Source organism: Lissotriton vulgaris, chromosome 5 (genome assembly GCF_964263255.1).
Source record: "Lissotriton vulgaris chromosome 5, aLisVul1.2, whole genome shotgun sequence".
Classification (NCBI taxonomy): Eukaryota; Metazoa; Chordata; class Amphibia; order Caudata; family Salamandridae; genus Lissotriton; species Lissotriton vulgaris.
In genome coordinates, this window is record NC_141693.1 from 1591897018 (window position 1) to 1591923879 (window position 26862).

At 45.0% G+C, this 26862-nt stretch overlaps 1 protein-coding gene across 1 annotated transcript in view; it reads left to right on the forward strand.

Annotated features, from left to right (window-relative positions):
- Positions 1–21598, forward strand: part of CMTM5 (CKLF like MARVEL transmembrane domain containing 5) — a 95766-nt gene extending 74168 nt beyond the window's left edge. The window contains exons 2-5 of the mRNA XM_086923713.1: positions 934–1086; positions 3049–3147; positions 12758–12860; positions 13689–21598. Coding sequence (XP_086779839.1) covers positions 934–1086; positions 3049–3147; positions 12758–12860; positions 13689–13711 — 378 coding nt within the window. The 3' untranslated portion in view covers positions 13712–21598. The remainder of the gene's footprint in view (positions 1–933; positions 1087–3048; positions 3148–12757; positions 12861–13688) is intronic.
- The last annotated feature ends 5264 nt before the right edge of the window (positions 21599–26862 follow it).

The window sequence follows — 26862 nt, forward strand, 5'->3', positions numbered from 1 at the left end:
AACACATGTCCAGCTCCTGCACACAACCTGAAATCAGAACACATGTCCAGCTCCCACACATGACCTGAAAGCCGAACACATGTCCAACTCCCACACACATGACCTGAAAGCAAAACACATGTCCACCTCCCATACATATAACCTGAAAGCAGAACACATGTTCAGCTCCCACTCATGACCTAAAAGCAAAACACATGTCCAGCTCCCACAGACATGACCTGAAAGCAGAACACATGTCCAGCTCCTGCACACGACCTGAAATCAAAACACATGTCCAGCTCCCACACACATGACCTGAAAGCAGGCTGTTGTAGAAACTTTGTTTATCAAATAGTCAAAGAATTGATACAGTCAGGGTGGCTGGTTCCTCAACTGAGCAATCTCCCAGCGGCCCTACAGCTATTTCCTGGTGTTGCAGGGGGTGCCCTGCTCACAAAAACACAAGGGCGCGGGAAGAAAGATCCTAACACCTGGCAGTACCGCAGCAGGCCAGGGCTGCCAGTTGGCTAGTTGGAGGGTGGCAGAGCTGGTCACATGTCAAGCTTGAGCAGACTGTTGACTACACTCAGCTGTTTGGCCAGGGTAGTGCCTTTGAAAAGCTAGTAAGACTGGAAAAGAGCTGGCCACGTATCTTGCTCGAGTCAGTCATATGTCAGGCCTGGCACAGAGGTTGGCAGGGCAATGTTTGTCACATGCCAACAGCTCCTAACCGTGGCCGACTCTCTTCAGAGGCACTGGCCTCTCGAGGCTTCGCCCAGTCTTCCTGCAGGGCGGCGCCTTTGGGTCCCAGAAGGCAGAGGAGGGTGGGGGGTGGAGGGGGTGTCAGAAGACAAGAGAAGACCTTCTGTTCTCACCTTGGTCGCGGACTGTGTGCGGGTCTTGGGGCTCTGACAACACTGACTGGCCTGCCCCTCACACCTCTTCTTCCCACAGGTGCTGTGCCTCATCATCTTCATCTGCTTTGCCGCCTCCATCTCCGCTTACCTGGCGGCCCCCCTGCTGGAGTTCCTCTTCACCTTGGCCTTCTACTTCCTGTTCGCCACCAAGTACCAGGAGCGGTTCCCGAGCTTCAACTGGCCATGTGTGGTGGGTATACTGCCTGTGCATACCACTGCCATCCTCCTGCACCCTGCTTCCCAACGTATCTAACTCCTGCCCAGGTCTCTCTCTACGCCATCATTCCTTACTCCCTCATGCCCACTCTTCAATCCTTTAACCCCCCATCTCCCCACCCCTGTCTTTACTGTCTACGAGGACATGTTGTTAGGACACCCCTCTGGTGCAGGGCAGTTCCTCACCTGCACCCGCGCTACCAAGTGGGGTGACCAGTTTAATAAATAGGGGGTTGGGTGCACATGTCCACGCTCCTGTTCTGCCGTGTAGTTTGTGATTGTGGATCCTACTGGTGCAGCATGGCCTGCGCCACACAACACTGTCCTCCATCCTTCCACTCTCCATCGCCCTTAAACCTCCCACTCCCCATCCTATCCTTTCTCGCCTTCATCCCTCACCCCCATCCTCCTCCCCTCTGTATCCCACATCTCTGCAAACTTCCCTCTCCTTTGTCCTTCCACCTTCTTTCTCCTCTATACTGCCTCTCCCTCAACTTTGCAGCATTGCCAACTCTCCTCATTCTTCCACCTATCCTGTCCACCCTTTCACTGCAACACATCCACCCTTTCCACCCTCTCCACCCTTTCCTTCATGGTTATTTCACTGCTCTTAGTCCTTCCATCTTTCTTCGTTCTGCTCTTCATCTCCTTCGTTCCTCCATTCTTGCTTACTTCCTCCTTTACATTCGTACACTCTTCCTCGTCCCTAACCCTCCTCCACCATGATTATAGGCTAACTCTCCACCATTCCCCCAGCATTCACTCTATCAGCCTTTGTTTCTCCCTTTCTAGCCACCCACCATCCATTCTTTCTACATTTTTTCTCCACCTTCTTTGCATCCTCCTCCTTAACCCTTCCACCATCTTTATCCTCCCATCTTCAAAATTAATCTTTCGCACACTCTCCATATATTCCCACATCCCATCTCCTCCATCCTTCATCAATCCTTCCACAGGCTCCCACCTTCATCCCTCCACAATCGGTCTCCAACATCTGTCTTTAGCTCCTCTTCTCCAGTCTTGAAGAGTCTATCTCCCCATTATCTTTCCAAACTTCTTCTCCATCACCCAACCATTCTTTACTCATCATCTCCATCATCATTCTTTACTCCCATCCATCCTTTTTGCCATACTTTAACCTGTGCTCTACACCATCGTCCCTTTTCCCCTCCATCTCTTCCTTCCACTTTCCCTCTTTTACCTCAGTCACCCTCCTATCCTTTCAACCTTCATGTCTCCTAGTGACCCTTGCTCCCACTCCCTCACCACCCGCCTTCCCTTACTCCTGCCTCCCAAGTCTTCTTTATTATTTCATGTTACCCCTCTCACTTTCCTATTTCCTTTCACTATTCCTCTCATCCATCTTTCCATCTTTCAACTCTAACCCCCTTCCTCCTCCCCAGGATTACCAACTCACACTGTACCATAGTGCGTAACACAAAATTGTCTTTTAGGTACTTGCGTGGAAGGGAAACTGGAAACGCCTGCTCTGAGTGGGTTTCCATCTTTTCTTTGGAGCTTTGAATAGCCTATGTCCTATGGAATGAAAGTTGGTGGGGGGAGGTTGCAGAAGTGCTCTCTGGCAGGTCTCAGCATGAAACCCCGCCCCTCCAAGGCCACACCCTCATTATGATGTGATTTTTTGCAAGATTGGTGGGCCTGCTTCCCTGGTCCCCTTCGCCCTGCCACTCTGTCTTGTCACCATCACTCCTCATTCCCAGTAAGCTAGCTCCTAGGTTTCCACCTCCAAACATGTGGCAGAGCACCCCTCTCAGTGTGCAGAAGTGTGTGCCTGGTGGGAGAAGGGGTTTCTTTAGCCGAATAAGCAAGTTGAACTGCACGAGCAGGTAGGAAATGAAACATGTACTCTGGCCTCGTGGCGCCTCACGCTCTCACTGCCTTCTGATGGAAGCCGTTCATTTTCTCCATTTTGTAGGATTTCCTGCGGTGCGTCAGCGCGGCAATCGTCATCATGGTGGTATCCATTGCTGCAGCGGCGAGGAGCGGCGGCGAGGGCGGGGCAGTGGCAGCTGCCGTAAGTACCGAATTGTTCTGTTGCATTTATATGCACCTGAAAAACTGATAAAATGCTTTTGCAGACAGGTGGTGGCCCGCTAATCAGTGGGGCTCTGGGGTGATATAGTTGGCAAAGTGCACATCTGTACATGGACGTTCTTAAGGGGTTGCCAGGGCCCAGGGTTGCAGTGGCGACCCCCGGTGTGCCCCTTGCGTCCCCCGGCACTGCCTTTGCGACCCCTGATCTCTGAGATGGCAAGATCAGTACCAAGAAGGCAGAGACTACGGTCTCTGACCTCCTTTATTTTTGGGGCCATTGGGAATATTATGAGAGCGCTGACACTTTTTTTTAGAGCAGAGCCAGGATTTCTGACTGGTGATTGTGCAGGGCTTCTCTCTGACTCAGTGCCCTGTGCTGCTCTGGCAACAGAGATCAGGCACAGTGTCCCTGTTTACTGTTTTTTCTTTTTGTGGAGTTGGGCTGTGTTAAGTGTTACCATGTATATCTATTTTGGGCGCCAGGAGCCATGCCAACTGCAAGACCTATAAACCCCCTTGGCACCGGTTCCTTTGTGCTACAACAAAACACTTAATGACCCACAAATAGCATGAAAGGCCAATTTATTAGGACATGGTCGTGTATCCTCAACTTTATTAACAAATAACATCAATTTTGTGGCTAAGGCACATTCCCCCGACATCACGCGTCCACTCACCTCTTCCACCAACTTTCATTTCCCAAACGTCATACCTCGTTCCATCCTTCCCCGACATGGTACTGCCCCGGCTTTTTCTCCTGCGGCCGCTCTTCTTTTCTCCTGAGGGCGAGTAACAGCCCGCATGTGACTCTCCACCCCCAAGACTTCTACCACCCAGAATAAACCCTGTAGAGTGTTTTTCTGCCCCCCATTCACCTCTCAGACACTATTCAGAGGTGATCTCTCTAGCACCATATGGTCTCATGCCACAAGCAACTCGCTGTGTCCCTCAGCTCCATCATGTAATACGCATTCCCCATTCTTAACAAGTGCACACCATCATCCCGTAACAGGGACGCTTCTTCCTCACAAATACCCCCATGAGAGATCACCGTAATTCCCAGCCCCGCGCAGAAAACTCTCATCACCCTGTTCAATTTTTTGCGAGCTTTGTCTAGTGCAGTGTGCTGTATTGCCTACCGCCATCTGCGGCGTGGCACAAATTCAGTCCATACGATACAAGTCCCTGCAAAGTTCCACTCGATGGCTTCGAGATCCCGCTGCATGTGCTGTAAGAGTGTCAAACCCGATAACCGCACAACATTTTTTCCCCCAAATGAATCAGCAGCATGTCAGGGCAACCTCTTGGCGGAACCAGCTTTGTCAACCAGGGTAGCAAACTTCCCCATCGCATTCCGGTCTTTCCCCATCATAATACTTTATGCCAGCTGCTGTGCAATCCCAGATTCCTGCAGTATATTTGCTGGTCAGCATATTTGGTCGACCATTGTATCAAGGAATGTCCCATGATCCAGGTCACTGTCTTGGCCCCTGGACCGTTCACACAGCCTGCATTAAAAGAGAAACGGCATTAGCTTGGCATCCCCAGACCCCCTTTCACCTTTCCCTGTACCTCCCCATTTGCCCATTCAAGTCATTTTCTGCCTTTACTTTCTGACATAGCACTCGCAGCAACGGGACCGCCATCTACCAATCCTTCGGATACGGTCCCAGCCCCACCCTAGGCTTGCCACTGCTGTTGCTGCCCCTATCCTATAGAAGTGAGTCCTGAGCGCCACCGGATCTCTCCCCAAACATGGTAGCCCCATGCAGAACACCACCAACAGCTGTGAAACAGACATTGGACTCCCCCCACTTGGTCATAAAATACTTCCCTGTACCTACGCCCCGGCCAAGTAAAAAAACATTGCCACTCCAGCACCGCGCAGTCCGATCCACTACCCCCTTCACTCAACCAGACCCACTTTCCCCTGCCCTGTTGGGGGGACTACTTCCCCCCAAACCCGGCCTTAGCCCCACTTACCAGGCCACGTCCCAGAGCTCCTGTTCCCCACTTCAAGACCGCTGACTGCCTTAACCACACATATGCGTGGTTAAGGAATATGAGTGGTTCAGGCAAGCATTGTTTCGCTTGCGTTGAAACGGCACGCGTGGCTCAGCCCGTGTTGTAAAGGTCGTTTCCCGTATTTACAGTTTTATCAAGTACATTGTAGGGCCCAATTACTCTTAAATTCTGTAAGCCAGGATCAGTGCCATTTTTGTAGAGCTCGGAATTCTCCTTGTATACTAGTCTGTCAGTCAGTGTGTTTTTACTCATTTTTGGATCATTTAATTACGTAAAATATGTAAGATAAACGTATATGCCAATATTTTAAAATAGGAAAGTTGGAGTTTTTAGAAAAATAATCATGAGACTGTATTTGCCCAATTGACTTCAGTTGTAGGAGAAGCAATTTCAGGCAGGGCATTTTTTGTTTAAAAAAATAACAAATCTCCCACCTGAATCGGGACTATTGGCACGTATGGATAAATAATGTGAACTAGACTAGCAAGGTTCAATACTTTTAAGTTAAAAATAAAGCATGAAACAGCTGTTGACACACTCCTGCCCTTGCCTTAATGTACCATCAAATTACTTGAATAGATTAAAGGGTGCCCTTTCAAAACCTATGTCTTGTTAGCAAATATAAGTGAAAACTGCTCTGGAAAATGCTCCGCTTGGCAGCATTTTTCAAAGTTCTCACAGTGAAAAACCTTCAGTCTTCGAAGTCCTCATTGAAGAAGCTGGGCTTTCTCATTTCAGTCACTAACTCAAATTTTGCTTTGCACATTTTCCAATCTGGCAGCCGGTGCGCCAATGATGGAAGTAGGTGGCACAAGTGGAATAACTGGGTGCTACCATCCATGAAACAACTTTGGGCACCTCCATGTATTTTTTCACAAATTTAGCACTGCGTTTTCATTATAGTAATAATGAATAATATGTACTATTAGTGTAATAACAAATGGAACACAAAAAGATGGAACGAGACCTTCACTGGCAGCTGAGGTGAGTAAATGCTGTTAAATATAATAATCCACATTTGTAAAGCACGAACAATCACCCCTAAGGGTCTCACTCTCTAGGCGCTGGGGGCGGTCGGGAAAATTGGGCAAGCTACTGCCTAGAGTCACATGGTGCTGGGCTAATCTGCTGCCGGCGCCAAGGATCGAACCATGATCCCCAGATTCCAGCGTCAGTCACCCTGGCCCCAGCGCCACACCTATGTTGTGTGCACAATTGCGGATGAGAGTGTGTTTCTGTGAGAGAGAACTTTTGTAATTGAGAGCATGTCTATATGTGAACATTTGCCTGTTTGAGTGAAAGTGATCCAGAGTCGCTCAGTGAGCGAGAACGACTGAGATTGATTGTCGGTGTAAATGACTGAATCAGAGTGAGTTGGAATGGGTGAGTTTAAGAGTGCTGGCATGTAAGAGATAGCGTGACTGAGAATGAGGAAAAATTAATGTGAGGAATGTTAGGACATGTGAGTGAAAATGAGTGTGAGTGACAGTGAGTGCATCTATGAGAAGGAGTGAGTCGGAATGAGCTAGTATAAGAATGAGTTAGAGTGATTGTAAGTATGAGTTAGAGTGATTGCAAGTTGTTGTGAGCAAGTGAGAAAGTATGAATGAGTCAGAGTAAATGTGACTGAAAGTGAGTGAGTGTAAATGAATGAGAATGATACAAGTCAGAGTGAGTGAACATGTGGGATAGAGAATGAGTGAATGCAAGTAAGTGTGAGCGAGAAAGTATGAGTGAATCAGAATGGGAATGAGTGAGAGTGCATTGGTGCACATGAGTGAGCATTAGTGAAAGTAAGAGTGATGGCAAGAGCGACTGACAAATAAGTGAGTGCAAATGAGTGGATACTAATGAGTGAGACTGAGTGACTGAGAAAGAGTATAAGTAAGTGAAGGTATGTGATCGCGAGTGAGCATGTCGGTTTTTGATGGTGAGTCTTCCATTGGCCCTAGCATACAGAAGGTAATTCTTGGCTTATAGAGTAATCCACAGTAAAATATTGGCACTGGCATAATGTAGGGAATGCTTAGCACGACAAGCACCTTTGACAAAATACTGGAACTGGCACAATGGAGGTAATTCTTGGCATAATGGGCACCCATCGTAAAATACTGGCTCTTACATACTAGATGCTATTCTTGGCATATGGGCACCCGTAGATTGTAGGTAATTCTTGGTAGAAGGGAGGATAACTAAGGTGAACGGGGCAGCAGTGACAAAATGCTGGCCCTAACCTATGATAGGTAATTTTTTTTACAAATAGTTTATCCGTGATATATGGATGACCTTAATGGCAGAATTCTAGAACTGACATATTTATGTAATATTTGACCTGGGGGGAAACTTGACAAAATGCTGGACCTGGAATATTGGAGGCAATTTTTGAGATGTTGGGGCACCCATAGCACATTTTGAAAAAACACTGGGCAACTAATGGGGAACAGAAGGTTTCATTGGTTTGGCACACAATAACGAACTTGAATATTTAATGAGTGTCTCTTGAGAGCCTAAGCTTTTTAGCAAATGTATGTGAAAATTGTGCTTTAAAAATACATTACTTGACTCCTTTTTTCAAAGTTTTCTCACTCGAAGGACCCCAAACTTCCCATAGAAAAGGATGGGCTCACTTCCTTCACTCGCTCTCCAGAGTTCAGGAAAAGGATTTTGCCCCACAGATTTCAAAGACCATGCCAGCACCCTAATATTTGTAGTATCAAAACGAGAGGCTTGTATGCGTTGTATTGTTGTATTAGGAAAAAACAAAAGGGAGAGCCAGAAAATGGAGGGCTACGTCCTTATCTCCAGATAAACAATCAAACAACAAAAGGGACGGACCCTACAGGGGAATCCCAAAAACCTGCAACAGGTGGTGGTCACTTGGATATTAAAGATCATACTAGTCTTTATAGTATCCACCCTTGCTTTTTTAACCTTGTCACAGGACCTCAAGCTGTTCTACCTCAACGGAGGTTCCAAGAGGCATTTTATTTGCACTTTGATCTCACTCCCTTCACAAAACCCCAGGTGTGCTTCTGCTGTAATCAGGCATGGAAGCACACCTGGGCTGTATTTGGCAGCCCAGGTGGGAACCCAAAGATGAAGCATGCCACCAACTAGGTTGGTGGGTGAGGGTTCTTTTTAAAACCTTATCATTTTTCCCATTTTTCCTGGCACAGTGTTGCAGGTTTCTTTTGGATTCCCCTGTAGGGTCCGTCCCTTTTGTTGTATTGTTATATTAACCAGTTGAGTGCTTGTGACGAGCTCAACTCGTCATGAGGCACAGTGGAGCTGCACTCATGACGAGCTGAGCTCGTCACAGCCGTTGGAACGTTCGCATGCGGGGATAATTTCCCCGCTGTGCTGAACATTCCAAACGGGTGTTGCTGCGACGAGCTCAGCTCGTCATGAGTGCAGCTCCACTGTGCCTCATGACGAGCTGAGCTCCTTACAAGCACAGCGGCGCCGCGCCAGGCCCCCCTCCCCACGCACAGCAGGGGGAAAACACCCCACAGTGAAGGGGTTAATCATACCGTTATTATGCCTCTTCAGCAATGTCAAAAATTGTCATGTCATTAGGATTAAGGTCGTGTGACCTCACTTCCTGGGAATATTCTGGGTCAAAGGATGTCACTTCCTATGATGTTGTTATTGTAAAAGTGTGTGTGATGTCTCTTCCGCTACCCCTGGCACGTTGGTAAATTGACATCCATGCATCTGTACCCAGGTTTCCAGCTCATTGTGGGCACTCTGTGTAATATAACTCTTCACTGGGTGACCATGTGAAGGGAGCCAATATCATGTGGCACACAGTTTCACAGTGCTCCTTGGTAGGTCTGTAGCTATTGTCCCTGCTCATAACAGGGACACGTATCTGGGTGTGTGATAAATGCTACATTTGGGCAACAAGTCCTTGATCCACATGATAACATGAACGTTTGAGGGCACAGGAACCTGAACTCAAAAATGTGTTAATTTGGCACTCAGGTTCCTTGAAAAAAGTATCTGCCATATATTGAACAACAGGAGTGTAATCAGTTCTATCTCCTTAAGGTGTTTCCATTTTCCCCAGTATACTTTCTATGCCTTTACTTTCTTTCCCGGTGTCTGCAATTGTCTGAGTCCTGCTGACCAAGCCCAGTAATGTGGTATTAACCCAATTTACAGGGAATCCCCTGTTCCACTGGGAATAGACAGGTAACCAGGCTACCCAGCTGCCTGTGAAGTATTAATACCTAGCAGAGAGTAAGTGACCTCTATGACTGCAGGTTTACCAATACCCACTTACTGAGTTATATGCCTGTTTAGTAGGATAATTTTCCACACAGAGAACTGAACTTGCAAGAGATATATTTTTATAAAAAATAAATGTAGGATTTCATACTTTATACAGCCAAAGTGAAATTATTGTTGATTTCACCTCTGTGGTGTGGAAATCATTAAATTATCTCATTTACATGATATGGCTTGGCTATTTGAGCCACGTCAGTCAAATGAGCTACGCACCATATTGGAGCTTGTTGAAAAGGGTCTCAGGAAGATGTATAGTGCTCTAAGGCAACTCTATGAGAACAGGAAACACATGGTGCTGAGGCAGTGGGTGCGGGCACTCTTTGGGGAGTTAGGGATTGATCTAGAGGTAAATGCCAACAACTGACTAGCTAGCTTTCCCACTTTACCAGAAGAAAAAGTTTTCACTCCTTAGCCTGATTCGTCTTATCGAGAAAAGGGGAGAGAGCTGTCCAAGACATAGCATGAATCTGTTTCCAAGGTCTTATCTAGCCCAAGAACTGTGGGAGCCAGTTATCTGAACTATCTCTACATTCCCTGACTGGGCCTGCTGTGATCCTTCTCCAACCTGCTGGGGTACCTGATGCCTGTATCCTAAGTTGCCTGGCTGGAGAGTCCTGGGACCAGACGGAATCTGCTGCACAGTTGGAGAAATACCACTTTGGAGTAATACTGGGGACACTTGGTTAACCTGTTACAAGTTGTTGGGATCGCTCTACAATTATTGTAAGAGTCCCCAAGAAACTAGCACATGAATCTACTGAAATAACATTTTAAAAAGGCTATATCATTACACAGAGAAACAGCATGCATCAGGTAGCTAAAAGCCTATACTCCACTCCCACCAACCAGTGTCAGGCCTGAATCTCCTTAGTGAATGTTCTCAGTGCACTGTCACACTCCAATAAACACTAATGACAATGATAGAGCGCGGGCTCACCTGCCCGAAATTTTACCATACTCACCTGGGCCCATAAATCAACATACACACTTTGAACAGGTAAACCTACGCTTAACCAATTTTATTGACCTTTTCAGGACCTATACCATTTGACTTACCAATCTTAGTCACCGGTACCTAAAGTCCTAAGGGATCAAGGGTGTTAGCATAATAAGTGGTAAATAAACATTTGCACTCATATAATAATCACAAACTCGGGGAAAGTTTTAGATTCTTTATGTAACTTATTAAATGTCAGTGTCCATACTACATTTACTGAAACTTGATCAATCAACAAAAATATGATTAAGGTAAGATAGAATGAGAAACTTTCATTAAGCATTGGAGCATAGGGAGGGTGGAAAAAGGGAAAACCAGTACAATGACGAACCCACATTAATTATAATTACCTAAAATGGTGTGAAGACCAACCCTGGCCACTGGCTGGGTCAAAGGACAGAACCCCAAAGTGCAGGTGCCAGCAGGAAATACTAGATGCAAAACAGAATCAGGACAGGTACGGACCAAATTGGATCAGGACAGGACCACCTCAGGCTAAGACCTGCACCCACAGCTAATGTGCTACGCCTGCGTTGCACCTTCTCTGCAGCCAACAGCCAAACCCCGATTGGGTCTTCGACTCTCCTTTCCCATTAACCCCGATTGGGTTTTCGATTCTTCTGACAGAGTGCTCCGCCAGCACCTCTGCTCTCGATCACCTATTGAGTGCGTTGGGTCAGTGACAGGTCAGCTATTCGGACAAGTCAGACAAATTGACTAGCTAAGCCTACTCTAGTATACTATTTTCCTGGGCAGTGTACCACCCCCCAATATTGCAAGTGTAAGGATCCCCAATTTTGATTGGACAGAAGGATAAGGAGAGGTCATCACACCATACCAAAATGAAACCTTTCTTCTGAATATTTAATTTAGCGTTCCCGCCCATCAATTTATTTTTCCCATTTATTTTTATTCCACCCAACAATTAATGTTCTTATAGAAATACAATGTTAACAATTTGACTTCCGCTTGGGGTCATCAAGTCAGGTTCCCAGGCGCATCTTCTAGTGTGATGAAAGCTTGGCTTCAATTCAATGACGAATGACTTAAGCTCCTTCTGGAGTTTGACATGCGCAGTGTTGGTTTTCAAGATGGAGTAATAGCACATCCCAGGCCCAAAAATACGATACATGAAAAATAGAAAATAAACAGTGTTAGAACACAGAATAAATGAATGCACTGTATACCACTTAACTATTGTGTTTAGTTATTAGGCAAAACAAAACAGCTTAGCAAAGCAGCAGTGCAAGCTTCATGCATGCTGTAACATAAAACAGCCATCTTAGTTCTAGCAAAAGTTTCTTTCCAAGCAAGATAGTACGTCGTGTCACGTGAGTATGACAGACGCGTGCGCAGTAGAAAATCCTGCATAGAAGCAGCCATTTTAATGCAAGCGGATTATAGTTAGTAAAAGCACATAGTCAAGCTTCCCCTAGATGCTAGATATGTTGTGTAATGCAATATTAATTAGACAAAACATGTTAATTAGTACGTTATGAGTTATTTGAGAGGGTTGAATACAAGCAAGTAGCTTTACGTGCAAATCCTTGCTCCATCAACAACTCACTTTGTAGACAGTTGCTTTTGGACACTTTTGTATTTTCCACCCAGTAATTATTTTTCAATTTCAAATGTTGATTTGATCATTTTCGTCGTGTTTGTGGTATTTCCATTCTTATATTTTCACCTTTCTAATTCAGTTCAGTTTAGACTTTTACATTCTATTTTTTTATCGCAATTATTGTCAATCTCTCCTGTGCACAAATCTCAGAAGTTTTATCCTGCCGCTCAGCTCAGCCAAGTTACCAGATGTGAGCCAAGGATACCATTTTGGTTTGTGGCCTATACTTGTGGGTTCCTTGGGTAACGGTTGGCTTGCTCCAAAACTCACATGTACTGTCTGTCTCTCCATATCCTGTCTGTCGTATTCCTTGTTAATGACTATCACTCCTCAAAGTCCACTGTCAGATTACCGCACTATACTGGAGAGTCTATAAGAGTGAGGTGAAGCTTTTACTGTACTCAGTCAAGGCTGTTACTGCACTTGACTGGACCTGTGACAGTGCCAAGCAAATGATGTGCCTGTGCTAAGTCATTGATGGGAATTTCCTGGCTGAGTGAGCAAAGCTTTGAAGTCCAATAAGGCTGGGTTTTATGTGTGCTCTAGGTATGTGTGCTCTGGGTAGCTTAGCTGAGCTGTTTGCTGCTGTTTGTGGCTGTATGTGTTACCCATTTACAGTCTTCCAGTCACTGACCCACATAATCTCTTCCCCCACAGCTCTTTGGTTTTGTATTGGTGGCAGTATTCTGCTACGATGCCTACCTGATCTTCCGCTCTGAACTAAGTCAACAGGAGTCCACTGAAGCCAACGCTAGGAAGAGTGAGTACCATATACATAGACCACAAACAGCTGGTTCTTCCCATTCACACAGAGTCTAGTGTGACCCTAGTCCTACAAACGGTCTGGGACTTCCAGCATCAGAGCAGCAGGTCCACAATCCCAATGCCCATGCTGTGCCTTTCAGTCCCTGAGCAGTCTGTTCCCCCAGGACTAGAAAGAATTGATGTTCCCCTCGCTCCCACAAGCACTCTTCTTGCCATCAATCCTAGCATTAAACTTTGTTTCTCCCAGCCCTTCAAACTCTGCTTGACTCAGACCTACACACCGTCTGTTTGTTCCAGTCCTACACACAGCCTGCCTCGTCCCACCCAGACCCTCTGCCCCCCCCCCTTACCACACACAGCAGTTCTATCAGGCCTACAAGTACCACATGGTTAGCCCAGCCGTCAATGCACTGTGCACTGTCCCTGTGCTATCCACATCCTCCGACGCCAGCCTTATAAACACTCCCACAGCCAGCCTGTTTCTGCTGTTCCTACATTCTGCAGTCCACCAGTTACACACACGGATTCCTTCTCCTATTGCTACATACAGAAATACAGTTCCTCCCCTTCATACAAAGAGGCTGTTCTAGCAACATAAAGCCCTTAGCTGCCTCACCAACCAGCTCTTTCTCCTAGTTTCTGCTTAATCATGTCCTCAACTGCATTTTCAGTGTTAAGTTACACCATGCTCTGTGGCCAACTGCACCAGAACCTGCAAACAATTTCTGTCTTTCAAATGCATGCCTGATTGCTGGAGGTCTCATGGTGCTTGGAATATGTAGAGATATTCTTCCCATTAATGCATGTCTCGGATCTGTTTCAGGTTCATTCGATGGTCCAGAGTAGGTTGCACAAGCTGATAAAGATCTCTCCATCCTGCATACCTGCAAAGGGACGACCTTCGAAGAAGAACAGTTCAAGAAGTCAACGTGGGCCTTTGTGGCATCTGACCAGCTTCCTCTGTCTACCCACCTCACTGATTAAATATGATCTGAAGGAGTAAGATGCCCTTGAGCAGGCTGGACTGACCAGGGAGAGAGATTGGATCTGAAGCCATACTCCACGTTGAACACCCTGCACATGCACTAGGGGTATCAGCATTACTTCCAGATTGCTATTGTACAAAGAAACACATTTCTCCCAAAATGGGTCCCGAGCCTTTCCTAGGGACCTTTATTCCTGAGGTGAAAGAGGAATGCAGTTTCCATACTCAACCAGCCCTGGGTGGGATTGTCCCCACCATACTCTAAACACTTCCCATTGAGGCCCTGCACCGGAGTGGAACTGGTTTAAGGATCAGAGACTGTTATGATGCTCCATGTGCACTAATTGTGAATGTGCTAACATTGTATAAGGTATCCTGCTGCTAGACTTCATCCTGCTCAACATGAGGACTTCTGTTTTGCCTTAGCTTGAAAATAATGACCACCAGGAAACTTTTTGTCATTGTGTATTGGGCATACTGTGAGAAGACCGGCCATCCAAGCTACCGCCTCGAACACTGGATTATGTCGGAAGCGCCAGAGAAAAAGATGGGGGTTTGTAACTCCCATATATGGACATATTGACAGTAAAACAGTGCTTCCATTTTTAGTAAGACTGCTCCTTTTGTAATTGTAGAACTCTCTCCTCTGTTCTCCAACACGCTCTGCAGTGTGCCTGGACCTGAGTACATTGTGCTGATTCACAAAGATGTTCCTATGAGTATTTGAATCTCACCTCAGTCTGAGGTTAGAATTACTCCTGAATGTTTCACAAAGGTTTCTTCTGCAACCAAGTATGTCTTACTTTCTAAAATTCTAGCTAAGGCTGGACTTAGACACATCTACTTATAGAAAAATAAACTTTGCAAGTCATACCTTGTGTATTTGCTGAACAGCTCAGTGTGATTGGAGTTCCCTGGCTTTGAATGATGGAACGGTTGGAACTTCATAACCAAGCCCCATGGTTAGAAGGGTAGAGGGGCTCCTGAGGTCAACAGCTGCTGTATTTATAGAGGGAAGCACATCTGACTACTACCACCTACCCTAATGTGCTCAGCTGATAAATCCTGGGCATCTTTGTGAAATAATCGCACACAAACCATCATGTAGCATAAAAAGCCACTTTATTAGGATTGGTTTGTAGTTGGATATATTAATTCAAATAAAAATGCAACATAGTATCAACCTCATTTATACATCAGATTCCTGTCAAAGCCTCTCCCTCAAACAAATCCCCTAAGTGTACAAAGCAATCCACAATCGGGTCCCCTTACACCGAACCTCACTCTTTCTTCTATCATTTACCATCCGACTTGCATCCCCCTGTCTATCTCTTTCTCTACCAAGCATCCCCAAGTGAAGCCTCCTTGTCCTACCCCAAAGCCCCAGACTTCGTCTTACATCCCCTGTGCTTCCCTCTTCCCATGAGGGATGGATATGCCCGCACTTGACTCTCCATCCCCCCAAACTACCGCCATCCAGTAAAATCCTATAGGGTGTTTTTCCGCCCCCATCTTCAAGAACAAATGCTGCAGCCACTTCATTCAGAATCTCCTTTACACAACACCTTTTTGTTCCACGGCTTCTCTAAGATATCCCTCATTCCATCATTCAATAGGCATTGCCAAACTGATATAAATGCACCCCATCATCCCAGAACAAAAACATATCTTCTTTAATACGCATTTGGAAAAAACTTTAATATCAACTGACATGCAAAAACCTCTCGTAGCTCTGTTCAATTTCCTCCTGGCCTTGTCAATATTTGCATATTTTATTGATCCTCTCAGATGTCTTTTGGGCGCAAATTCTGTCCAAACCAAGCCATGTGGCTGTAAACTTTCTCTTTATCATATCAACTGTAAGTCCTCCTTCATTTGCTGCTAAAGTGTTAAACCTGATTGTCTAACCAAATCATTCTCCCCCAAGTGTATTAATAGCATATCCGGACAACCCCTCTGAGTAACCAAATCCGCTAGGAAATGCAATAAGCTGCCCCATCATATTTGCCTCCACTATAGCTCATCCTGTCTGCAACTTGATAATCCAATGCAAAAATAAGGCTTCTTCCATAGATTTGCTGATCTGCATACTTTGCTGTCCAGTTGCACAAAATGCACGAGCCCTGGAGGAGTAAGATGGTGACATGGATAGTAGGACTACTATCCATGTCACCATCTTACTCCGGACTACTATCCATGTCACCATCTTACTCCTCCAGGACCCCTTCACTCATCCTACGGCAAAAAAAGAAACGTTATTGGGAGAACACACAATAGACTATCAGCTCCTCTCTATCTCTTATTTCCTCACATATCGTTCACAGCATATAGATTTCCACCGGTCTATCTTTGGTATCTGTTCCAAACCCCAACCAAGATTAGCTGCTTCCGTGGCTGAACCAATTCAAAATGTCCCATACTTGCCTGAGTCCAAGCCCAATTTAATTAACATCGTTTTAAACACTGCCTGCTAATGAAAAGCTGTAACCCTTCTTCCCCTTCATGGCAAATTATTTCCTTATGTCTCTGTCCAGGCCACTGTTGAAATCTCATCCATTCTTTAACTTGGCAAACCTCTGCCTTACCTCCTTCACATAACTATACCCACCTACCCCTATCAACCTGATCAGTTTCTGAACTTCATAACCATATTCTCAACTGCAGTTTCTTCAAACGAATTTCAGTATGCAGTACGCCTGCCTTATTCTTAGAACCTAATAATTCTGAAAACCTAAAGGGGACAAAAAACATCCACAACATGCATAATCTAAAAACAGTAATCTCAACAAGATCATAACCCCATTTTGGTAAACTTTCCAAAAAGTTCTGCAATAGTTCAAGCATTATTGCCTCTCATTTCAGTAAACTTTCCAAAAAGTTCTGTAATAGTTAAAATATTATTGCCTCTCTTACCGGTGAAATAGAGCCCCACTCTCTTCCCCAATCACTCAAAGTTTTCCTTAACAGCTCACTTTGAGCAGGACCATAACCCATAACTCCAGTATGTTTTCCCATAGTTAGATAATCCAGACAATATCCCCGCTATTGCCGTGGTGGATAAACCTTTGTCTATTAAATGCAGTACAAAACATATCACTTTAGTGTTTGATTATTGCAAATTGTCTGCCACCTTTTTATGTTCAACATAAAAAGGGGCCGCTCCCAGTATAGTGACCAAGGTGCTCAAAGATAAAATAGTGAGTGTGAACATCTCACTAAAAGTGAAGGACTGGCCTCACACACCACCAGGTGTCATGCTTCATCATTGACAGTCCACTCCCTTTAGAAACTTGGTTTGGTAGAGGGCGGGCATTGACCTGACTACAGGGATGCACTTCTAAACTAAGTGGTGGCCCGTGACCAGTGAGTGAGATTTAAAAAACATTATAGTTACCAAATGTAATTTTAATATGAATGGCTGCTATATGGTATTAAAAGCAAGTGAACGGTGAAATAGGGAAATTATTGTCCCCTCACCGTGGTGAATATGGTCGACATGTTTCCGCCTGCTGGCCCAATTGGGTCCATGGCTTTCATCAGGACCTAAAACAAGGGGGCTCCGTTCTTACCAACCTTGTGGTGAGAAGTTACCACTTTGTGGGGTGATCTATATCACACTCCACCGTAGAATGGCCTGTGTTAAGTCCTAGGACAAGAACCTACATGCCCCATGGGAAGAAGAGAAATAGAAGACCCCTGTAGTCAAATTTGCCTCAAGGTGGTCCTCCCATGGTTGCACCTAGATGTGTGCTACTTTCTTCCCCCCGATGAACTTTTGTACCCTGTGACATTGATATCCTTAGCAACTACAGCTGAATTTAGGCAAAAACGAGGTGGTGATGGTCAAAAACAAACTGCATTGCTGGATTAATTCCTTTTGGTCTCAGGAGCTAGGCTCCTCTCCTTTTACAAAAAAAGAGGTTAAGAGCCGTGACATTCTTGTTGATGAAGACCTCTCAATGAAACCCCAGAATAGAGCAGTGACCTTAGGATGTACCATTTTTGAGCCCCACCTTTGTGCCCTCCAGAATACGGAACTACATCTCCAGGAGTAACCTCAGATCAGCATACCTCAATCTCTTAGCGGTCCCCAAATTCAATAGGAAAAGACTGGGCGGGACCAGGTTTGCTGTGCTGGTTCCTGGTGTTTTGAACTCTCTTCAAGACAACATATTAGCAGCAACCTCCTTTGAGCATTTCAGATCCCTGCTAAAAACATGGCTTTTCAGAGAAGCCCACGGTTAACTGCTTCTTCACTCTACTACTAGTACTCTCAGTGCCATGAAACTTTTCGGTGAACATGCGCTTTAGAAGTTCTGTATACCTTAACATCCTAATCGAAACATTCCCTTAAATCCCACCCAAGTTTTAAGGCTGCTTCCCGTTCAGGGTGTGTCTTTATCAATTGACTGAGCTGTAACACGTTAACTGGTGTATGAGCCCTTTGCTGTAGCTGCACCTGATATCCTCTACCTTTGGGTGCTCTCTATTGCTTCCCACTATTGGCCATTGTGAAATATTGTGCAATGGGTGCCTACCACCACATTTAGAGAATTCATGTTTACATTTGCGAAGCTGCCTATGGCAAAAACCCTTGTTGAAATGCCAGCATGCCCCCACATTGTGCCCTTGTCCTCTTGTAAAACTTTCCACCCCTGTTGTGCGGAGTGATACCGCAAAAGGCTGGTATGTTATTGGAATACTACTTTCCCAATGTTTAGTTTCCTGGGGCTGTTTAGAAGGTATGCATTGTAATCATAATTCTGAATCCACATCCCCACATAGTTTCTCCGAGTTCAAACCGAGTTTTACCCTAAACTCCTTGTCATATCTAAGCCAGGCATATCCCCCAAAATGCACCTGAGCTTTCTTGATGATATCCAAATACTTGAATATCACTATTGCAACAGTTTAAACGCATCACATATTCATGTTTCCTAATACTTTCTTTGTCTTTTCAGATATTTGTGACCCTAACGGCATTGCGAAACTCATATAGGGAAGCTTCTTCTTATGTTGCAATTCCTCCTTGGCTCCTCCCCATCTTTAATTTCCTTTGTTATTTTATCTTCTTTAACATCACTTTCAATTTCTTTATCACAGATCATTTTGGTCAAATGATTTCTTTTGGCTTGCAAACTCCATATACCCCCCAAAACCGTGGCTTCCCTTTGTCTGTATTTCCTTCAATTTCTTTATCAATTTATTTCCTCCCCCACACCAACTGATTCAGTTCCTTTCTTGCAATTTGCTGTGTCCCTCATATCCCACACAGACCACCACTCTTTAATACTTTGTGGAAATATTTCTCTTCCTTGTTCTCTGTTTTCGGATACACTTCTTCTTTTCTAAAATTCTGTGGTGCTTTCTTTGTCCGCTCATGACCTCTGAAAAACACCAAAACTTCTTCCATTACCAGTTAACCTTGTTCTGTCTTCTTTTCTGTAGTCATCTGTATCACTGTCCCCTCGTTGTCTCTCAGCTCACCTTCTTCCCACTTATCACTACTGCATGATCCATTAACCCATACCAGGGCGTTCATCAGCCCCCCTTGTCTTGCCTTGTGTTCCAAGGTCGAACGATCCCGCGACGTAGGGAGGGCTGCCATCAACAACCCCATTTCTTCAGACCAATGTCCAAGAGCTGTTCTATGCTCTGTTGACTTTGACACCTCTTTGCCAATCTCTCCTTTCGGCATTGCAGAAGAATCATACTCTTGGCTGCACCAAACTACAGGATCTCCTTCACCAGGGGCCCCTTCAGCTGTCCCAGCTCTTACTGTCCGAAACCACTCTTCCTCTATTTCTGGGACCCATAACCACTGCCCTTTCCTAATTCAACTTTGTATTAAGGCCTCTTTGATAACATTTTGTTGCCATCCGAAACTCCTGTATGCATTTTGCTTTCTTTCCAATGTACCCTTGTTCTGCAATAGCCTCCCTTTCTTTGCACAAACGTTTCGATTCTGTCTCTTGTTTCCCTTAAAAACTGCCTCTGTTCATTAATTTTCGCCTCTATGTCCATGTCCTGCTACTTGCTAGTCTGTTTAGTGCTGTTTTCTCCAGTACTGTCTGTCATTATATGTGTGTCCAAAGGGACCACAAGTTCCATCATTCGTCCCTCAGCCGTCTTAGTCAATTGGGCCGCCACCTGTTCGGTGACCCCTGGTGACCCGCTGTCCACACCACACTCTCTGTACTGTCCCTTTGCTTTATTGAGCACCTACTGGGAGAAACACCTGCTGGCCCCTTCCCCGACTCACGTGCGAGCCGCGCTTTGGTCTCTTCCGCTAAAGCGCTCCTATCTCACTCTTTTGCTGCTCCCTTAACACCCGCATTCCTCTGTACCAATGCGAGCTGCTCCCCCTCTGACTCCTTGAGCACAACATATGCCAGTAAGCTATACTTCCTGTACAGTGGCTTTCTTTCTTAACATGCAGCACTGTGACGTATCTCCCCATTGCCCTTTTGTTCTTGGACCTGCCCTGGGTAGGAGAGCAAGCCGCTAGCGCCGCCGCCACACCCCCTGTAGCTTGTCTCAACACTTGTGTCATACACACCCATGCCTGTTCCAGGATGCCTGGTTTAATGAGGCCTTTCCTCCCTGCTACACATATAGTGTGCAGTGTCTATCACACTGCCTCGCTATCCTGCATGCCTAGGGATATGTTACCCTTCCTTCAGTTTGGTGCAAACTCTTTTCCTGAAATCAAATGTTAACCTAACCCAGTAAGAAAGAAACTGCCTATCCCACTTTTCCCTCACATACAAACTATCTCTGTCAGTCACATAGTAATGGAGTCAACAAGAGTCTGAACTCCTGACCTCACTGTCCCTAAATACCTTGGCCCTTAAACCCCGCCTCCTCTCCTGTCACCTAGCCTATCCCCTGCCTTGACCTTGTGGCCCGTTCCATGTCACAAAGCCACCCGAGGGGAGATTGGCTTCTCCTGATGCTCCAGGGTCCTTCGTTCCTGTACTGTTTCCTAGACCCAAGGATGAACATTTGCTGTACAAATGCACATTATGTTATGTTTATGCTATGAACAGAGGAGGTAGAGCAGCCACCTGGTGTTAATTGACCTGTCTAGAGTGGTTACTCCAGTGTCACCAGACATGGGGCAAAAAAAGATTTGCACCTAGAGGGTAAATATACCTTTAGGGCAATGCCAACTCCAAGACCACGTGTGGAGCTTTACGCAAATATAGTATTACAATATATAGGTGTGAATACAAAACATAATGGCACCCTTTTAACACAAGCAATTTGACTAGGTAAGTGCAACTTAGGAGTGCAAATGGCTTCATGAATCGGGCCTAAACAGCACAGCTAATATGACTCAATACCAGGTTGTAGACCATGCTTGGGGCAACAGAGGTCGGGAGATGTTCGTAGCCCAACATATGCTGACATGTCTTCTCCGCACACTAGAATAACTATGCACAGAGATCTGTGTAAAGGCCATGGGTCTCTAAATAAGGGATTTAGTCACTAGCCATGGTAAGATCCAATGTGCAGAAAGAGTTGAACTTCAGTCAGGATTACTGTACTTGTGACGCAGTTAAACTGTCTGTAGGCGAATACCGCCCCACGTGGAATAAGAACTGGTCTGTAACCACGTAGGAGCTTAGAATTGTCTTGCTTGCTTACTACATTTGGATATGTATTCTTAGCTACGTCCTCTCGACCTCCCCACTGCTACCACAGCAGTATTTTCTTCTTGTTTGAAACACTAAGTAAATATAACATGTTTTATCTTGCTGTGCTCTGTGTCTATTGTTTATTGTTTCTGCAGCTCATGTGATTTTACAATTATAAGGGATAGTTTATTCTAAAGTGACTACAAGATTGGCGATGTGGCACTAAATGGTGTAGGCGCTCACTCTTAACGGTTAAGTAACCTCTGGTTCTTTTAGTTATGGTGCTCCAGGGTGGGGGAGACAACCCCAATCCTTCAAGTGTGACCCTAGGGATCTGACTTAGAAACAACTCAGTGCCCGAGCACACACATGCAAGTAAACATTACTAGTGTACAGTATAAATGCTCTTAAGAATATTCGTTTTCTTTTTTTTTCTTCTTTGAAGGGATAGTGTATTCTGGTTACACATTCCAACATTTAAATGTTGGAATGTGCACACGAGTCATGTCTTGCTGATTTTTTTTTTTATTGGGAGTGCGCAGGAAAGTATAAGCCATTTCATTTTGACTCATCTGCTGAGACATCCCGCAGGGTGACATTCATATTCGTAGACATTGTCGCAATAGCGTAGAGGCACTGAGGCAGCAAATGCACAGGCGCTTCTCCAACAGGGCTGGAGGGAACTCCTCTTACACTGTAGCATGTAATGAGGTAGCCTTATTCTAAAAGAAAATAATCTGTGTCCACTGCACATTAAAGATGCTTTTTTCTCATAGCCAAGAATAACCCCGAGCTTCTGAATTGTCTCTGTACCTCTCCCCTCTACCTATGTTTTGGTAGTTTCAGCAGAGCCTTTTACTGTAGCCTTGATATTACTGACTATGCCCTCTCTACTACAACAGACTCATGTAAAGAATATCCAGAAGCTACTGCGAATTGTGATAGGGTCTAAAGGTGAACTTAGGGACCCTAGCAAAAAATGACTATTGGGCTACTGCTACCACGGGTGCTGGTGTGGGACCCCTTCCTAGATAGGTGGATTTTGGAATGAATATTGCGTAAATATTTCCCAGATACACCCTTTTTCCAACTAATATAAATGGAAACAGCACCTTGGTGTATGTTTTTTAGACAAAAACATTTACTGTGGAACTACTGACTTAAAAAGTTGTTTAACCCAAATCAGGATTCAAGGGGGTAATTCTGTGTAGTAACGTAAAATCATACAAAGAGGTTTATTAGAAGAGCTGTTTTCTGTGAGGCAGTAAAGAGTGTTTTTCTTTTCAGTGCTTATTTTCCTGCCCGCTGTAACCTCATAGACTGTATGTAGTCTCCACCTCCGTCTTTGTCCTGGCACTTTATATAGAGAGGGGCATATGTTTGGGAGTGTGTGTGATCCCAAGGCCCACCAATACTACCTTTTATCCTGCAATCTGTAATTTCATTACAGTCACTGGCTCTGACTTTGCACCATGAATAAATTGTATAGATCCACAGCTAAATAGCTATTCAAAGTCAGCTGAGGCCTGCCTACCCCACTGTAGACTCCCAGTATCCCTATCTACGCCATCATGTATCCTGGATAGACTCCACCTCAGCCTTCACTCCTGGTTCTTTGAAGCTTCCAGTGTGTGGTGTTGTGAGTATACTGTTGAAGAAAACACCTATAAATCACGCAGAATATATTACCCTCAATAGGCCAATTGAGAGTAACAAAATCATTAAAGCCGTCTGCAGCCTTAAATAAGAAGTCCCTAGATCAGATGGCTCCTATGGTTCATTTTACAAAGCTTTCATTAATGTACTTGTAACCCCAATGGAATCACTATTTTCACACTACACCGGGCAAAAGATGGGATCTTATCTGTTATGGCAGCCAATGCAATAATAGTGGTCATCCCAAAAGAAGGAAAAGATCACATGGACACTAAGGGGTCCATTAGGATGACGGGGGCGGACTTTGTCCGCCCGTCATCCTAGCGGGGATTGGGACCGCCCTGCATAAGGGCGGGGGGCTTGTGGGGGGCATTAGGATGTGCCCGCCACAGTGACGGGCACATCCTGCATTTCTAGCATTGTGGCGGGCGGTGCTCTCATGCATTTCAGCATTTGCATAAACGAAGCGGCAGGCACCGCGCGCTAATATGGCGGGGAGAATTCGGGAATGGATGTCAGGCGGATTGCCTCCGCCAGGCCGGCGGTGGCTACCACCTACCTGGCGGAGGCAAACTGCCCGACATCGTAAGGGGCCCCTAAAACTTTAGGCCTATATCATGGATAAACTTCCATTTCTAAATTGTATGCAAAAATCTTAGCCTCTAGACTGGAGAAAGTTTTACACACACTCATCGGGCCTGCTCAATAGCCTTTCTGAAAGGGATGCTTTCTGCGGATAACATAAAGCTGTTCAGTCATGTGACTGCCAAAGAAAAACCCTAAACTCACCTGTGACCTCTATGGCTATGATGTAGAGAAGGGCTTTGATATGGTCTCATTGACCTTCTTACATGCAACTCTTCCAAAAAAACGAATTAGGCAGTGAATTTATCTGCATGACTATGGCTTTCTATTCCAACCCAGAAGCAAGGGTCAGAATTAGCGGCTATCTTTCTCATCCGTTTAACCTATCTCAAGGAACGCGTCAGAGATACCGGTATCTCTGTCCCTCTGTTGTTTTTACTAGTGACAGAACCGCTCTTATTGGCATTAAGAAACTACATCAATATTACAGGAATACACTACCCCAAGGGTAAGCAATTAGTACGCAGTTGATATCCTAATATTTACGAAGGACCCGGACAGAGTTATTCCAGCTATCATGATAGAAATAGCTAACTTCTTAACCTTTTCCAGATATTCATTGAACAAGAAGAAAAAAACAAGGTCTTCCCTCTGACCGTTCATACCAACAGTAATAGGAGACTATGGTTTAAAATGCAACCAACAACAAAGGAGTGACTTGAAATAGAAACATAGAAATTATTTTAAAGTGAAGTGAAATGTGGAAAATCACAATTGTTTATTATATTACCCTCACTCACCCAACTATTGGGTGACATGCTTCATCATTGGGTATTGTCACCGGGCAGGTAAAAGACCTAACCGGTGTGCTACGACACCTGCATCTGCAGTGGAGCTGGGTTATGTAAAAACAGTGAATGAAGTGAGAAAGTGATAAAAGTAAAAAGGTGCGGACGCTGATCCAAACCAAACTTTAATAAAGATCGGCGTGAGCATCTGGTTAAAAAGGGGTGAGATGGATGATGTAGACCTTAAATTTGGGTCGTATCATCCAGATCACAAGGTCGACATGTTTCTGCTCTTAGGGCCAACTTGGCCGAGCTTTCATCAGGACCAAAGGACAAACACTGGGCGGTATGCACACTCTAAGGTGCACCCTAACCTCAGTGTAGACGTTTAGGATTACCAAACTCACGGTTCTCAGTACCGATTGAAACCTGGAATTTCTAGGTCATGAGGATCTATGGAAAGAAATAAGGAGAAAAAACACATATGTACATTTCCATTCATGACATGTGAAAGTTTCATCCTTGATAGTGGACCCCCATGCACTTCACTTTGCCAAAGCCCCACACTAAATGTGAATATAACATAAAGTATTGTCAAGCTGGCATATATATTATAGACCCCTAGAGTGTGAATCACACTGAATCAATATTCTAGGAGGTATTCTGAGCCCATTATGAGCCCATTGGGCTGTTAGTATCCCCAAAACGTGCCTGTAACTTTAAGAACACAGAAGGAAAAGCGTATTGGGATTTCCAAACGCCAGACTAACCATTCTAAAAATGCTAATACACGATTTAGGTAATTAGTGCAAGTCAGTAACTCTCATAGTAGTACAATAAATGTACCACACATCATCAACACACCCAACAACGCGGACCTAGAAACACTACTAAAACCCAGAGGAGTAGTTCAGTATATTTACATGAAGCGGCGATGTTTCTCACATCATGGGCCAAAGTGGTGGGGGCTTTCTTCACATCGGAGAAAACTGAAATGGTAGTAAAAAAGAAACGCATAAAACGTCTCAGAAAACTACTCGATAAAGAGTGACTCCAAAGTGACTCACAAGTTGGCATTTAACTTAAGCGGCGACCTAAGTCACTTACCAGTGCTCCGATGACTCCCCGTATGGAACCTAGCGTGATCTCAACCACTGCCCGGACTGTAACCAACATCGGGAGTGGAAACAACAAATACACGGCTGTCCCGGTCACGTGATGTCACGTAACCAATTGTTTTGCTCCGTTCTCGGAGGAAAAATAGAGCGTCTGAATTATTCAAACCCAGTCTTGTGTTAAGTAATCGCCCAGTCTTATCGAGTCCTCCAGGGGGCACAAATCTAAAAAGATATTGGTGACCCACGCCGGGGTTTTGATAATATCAATCCGAGATGCACCCGGTCACGTGGGTTTAAGATGACCAATTATCAGACTGCTTTTGCGGAAAGGAACAGAACAGCGGATTTAAAGGAGTAGTCCTGTTCTTTTTTTCTTATTTTCTTTTTTCTAACTTTATCCAGTCCCCGAGGGGACAAAGAACTTACAAAAATCCTAATGTGAGGAAGCCGGTTATCAATGGCAAAAAACAAATTTAGAATTTAAGTAAACCCATCTGTAGTGATTTATGGAGAGGGCGGATGTTTCCCATTCCGGTTGCCTACAATATTAGCTATTCTCACTATCTGTGTGTGTGTGGGACTCAGAATGATGTTGCAACAGTGTATACTATATGACCCATAATATATAGATTTATTAAACAGCAAGGTTACCTGATGTGGACTTAGGTCAATTATGGCTCTCATCGTTAGCACTCATTATAGGCGCACAGTAAATATCCAGAGTGGCGCAATAAGACCAATTTACCGATGCATCACTGTGCCCCAGGGGATGTTATCATTAAAGCCATGCAGATGGGTTGCCAGCCGGTATACCCATCTCTGCTCTTTTTCAAATAGTGATTCATTCAGTCTGGTCCCAGCCTGTATTTGCTCTACTATGGTCCACCTGATGTTGTTTGGGGTATGCTTGGCTTCAATGAAATGGGCTGTCAATTTTGTAGTGTTCTTCTTGCACCTTATATTACTACGGTGCTCACCAATTCTCAATTTGATGCGTCGTGTCGTCATTCCTATGTAGCGTAACCCGCAAGGGCATGTAATAAGGTAGATTACGTTACAGGAATTACAGTTGGTGTGTTGGCGTAAATTCCACGTTTTTCCGGGTTCAAGGGTCAGGGTAGTACTGGCGGATGTCAAATGACACACACTGCACCCGCCACAGGGGTGGTGACCCAGTACTGGGGGAAGGCCCCATGCATTCAGTACAGTACTTTGTCTGGGTGCT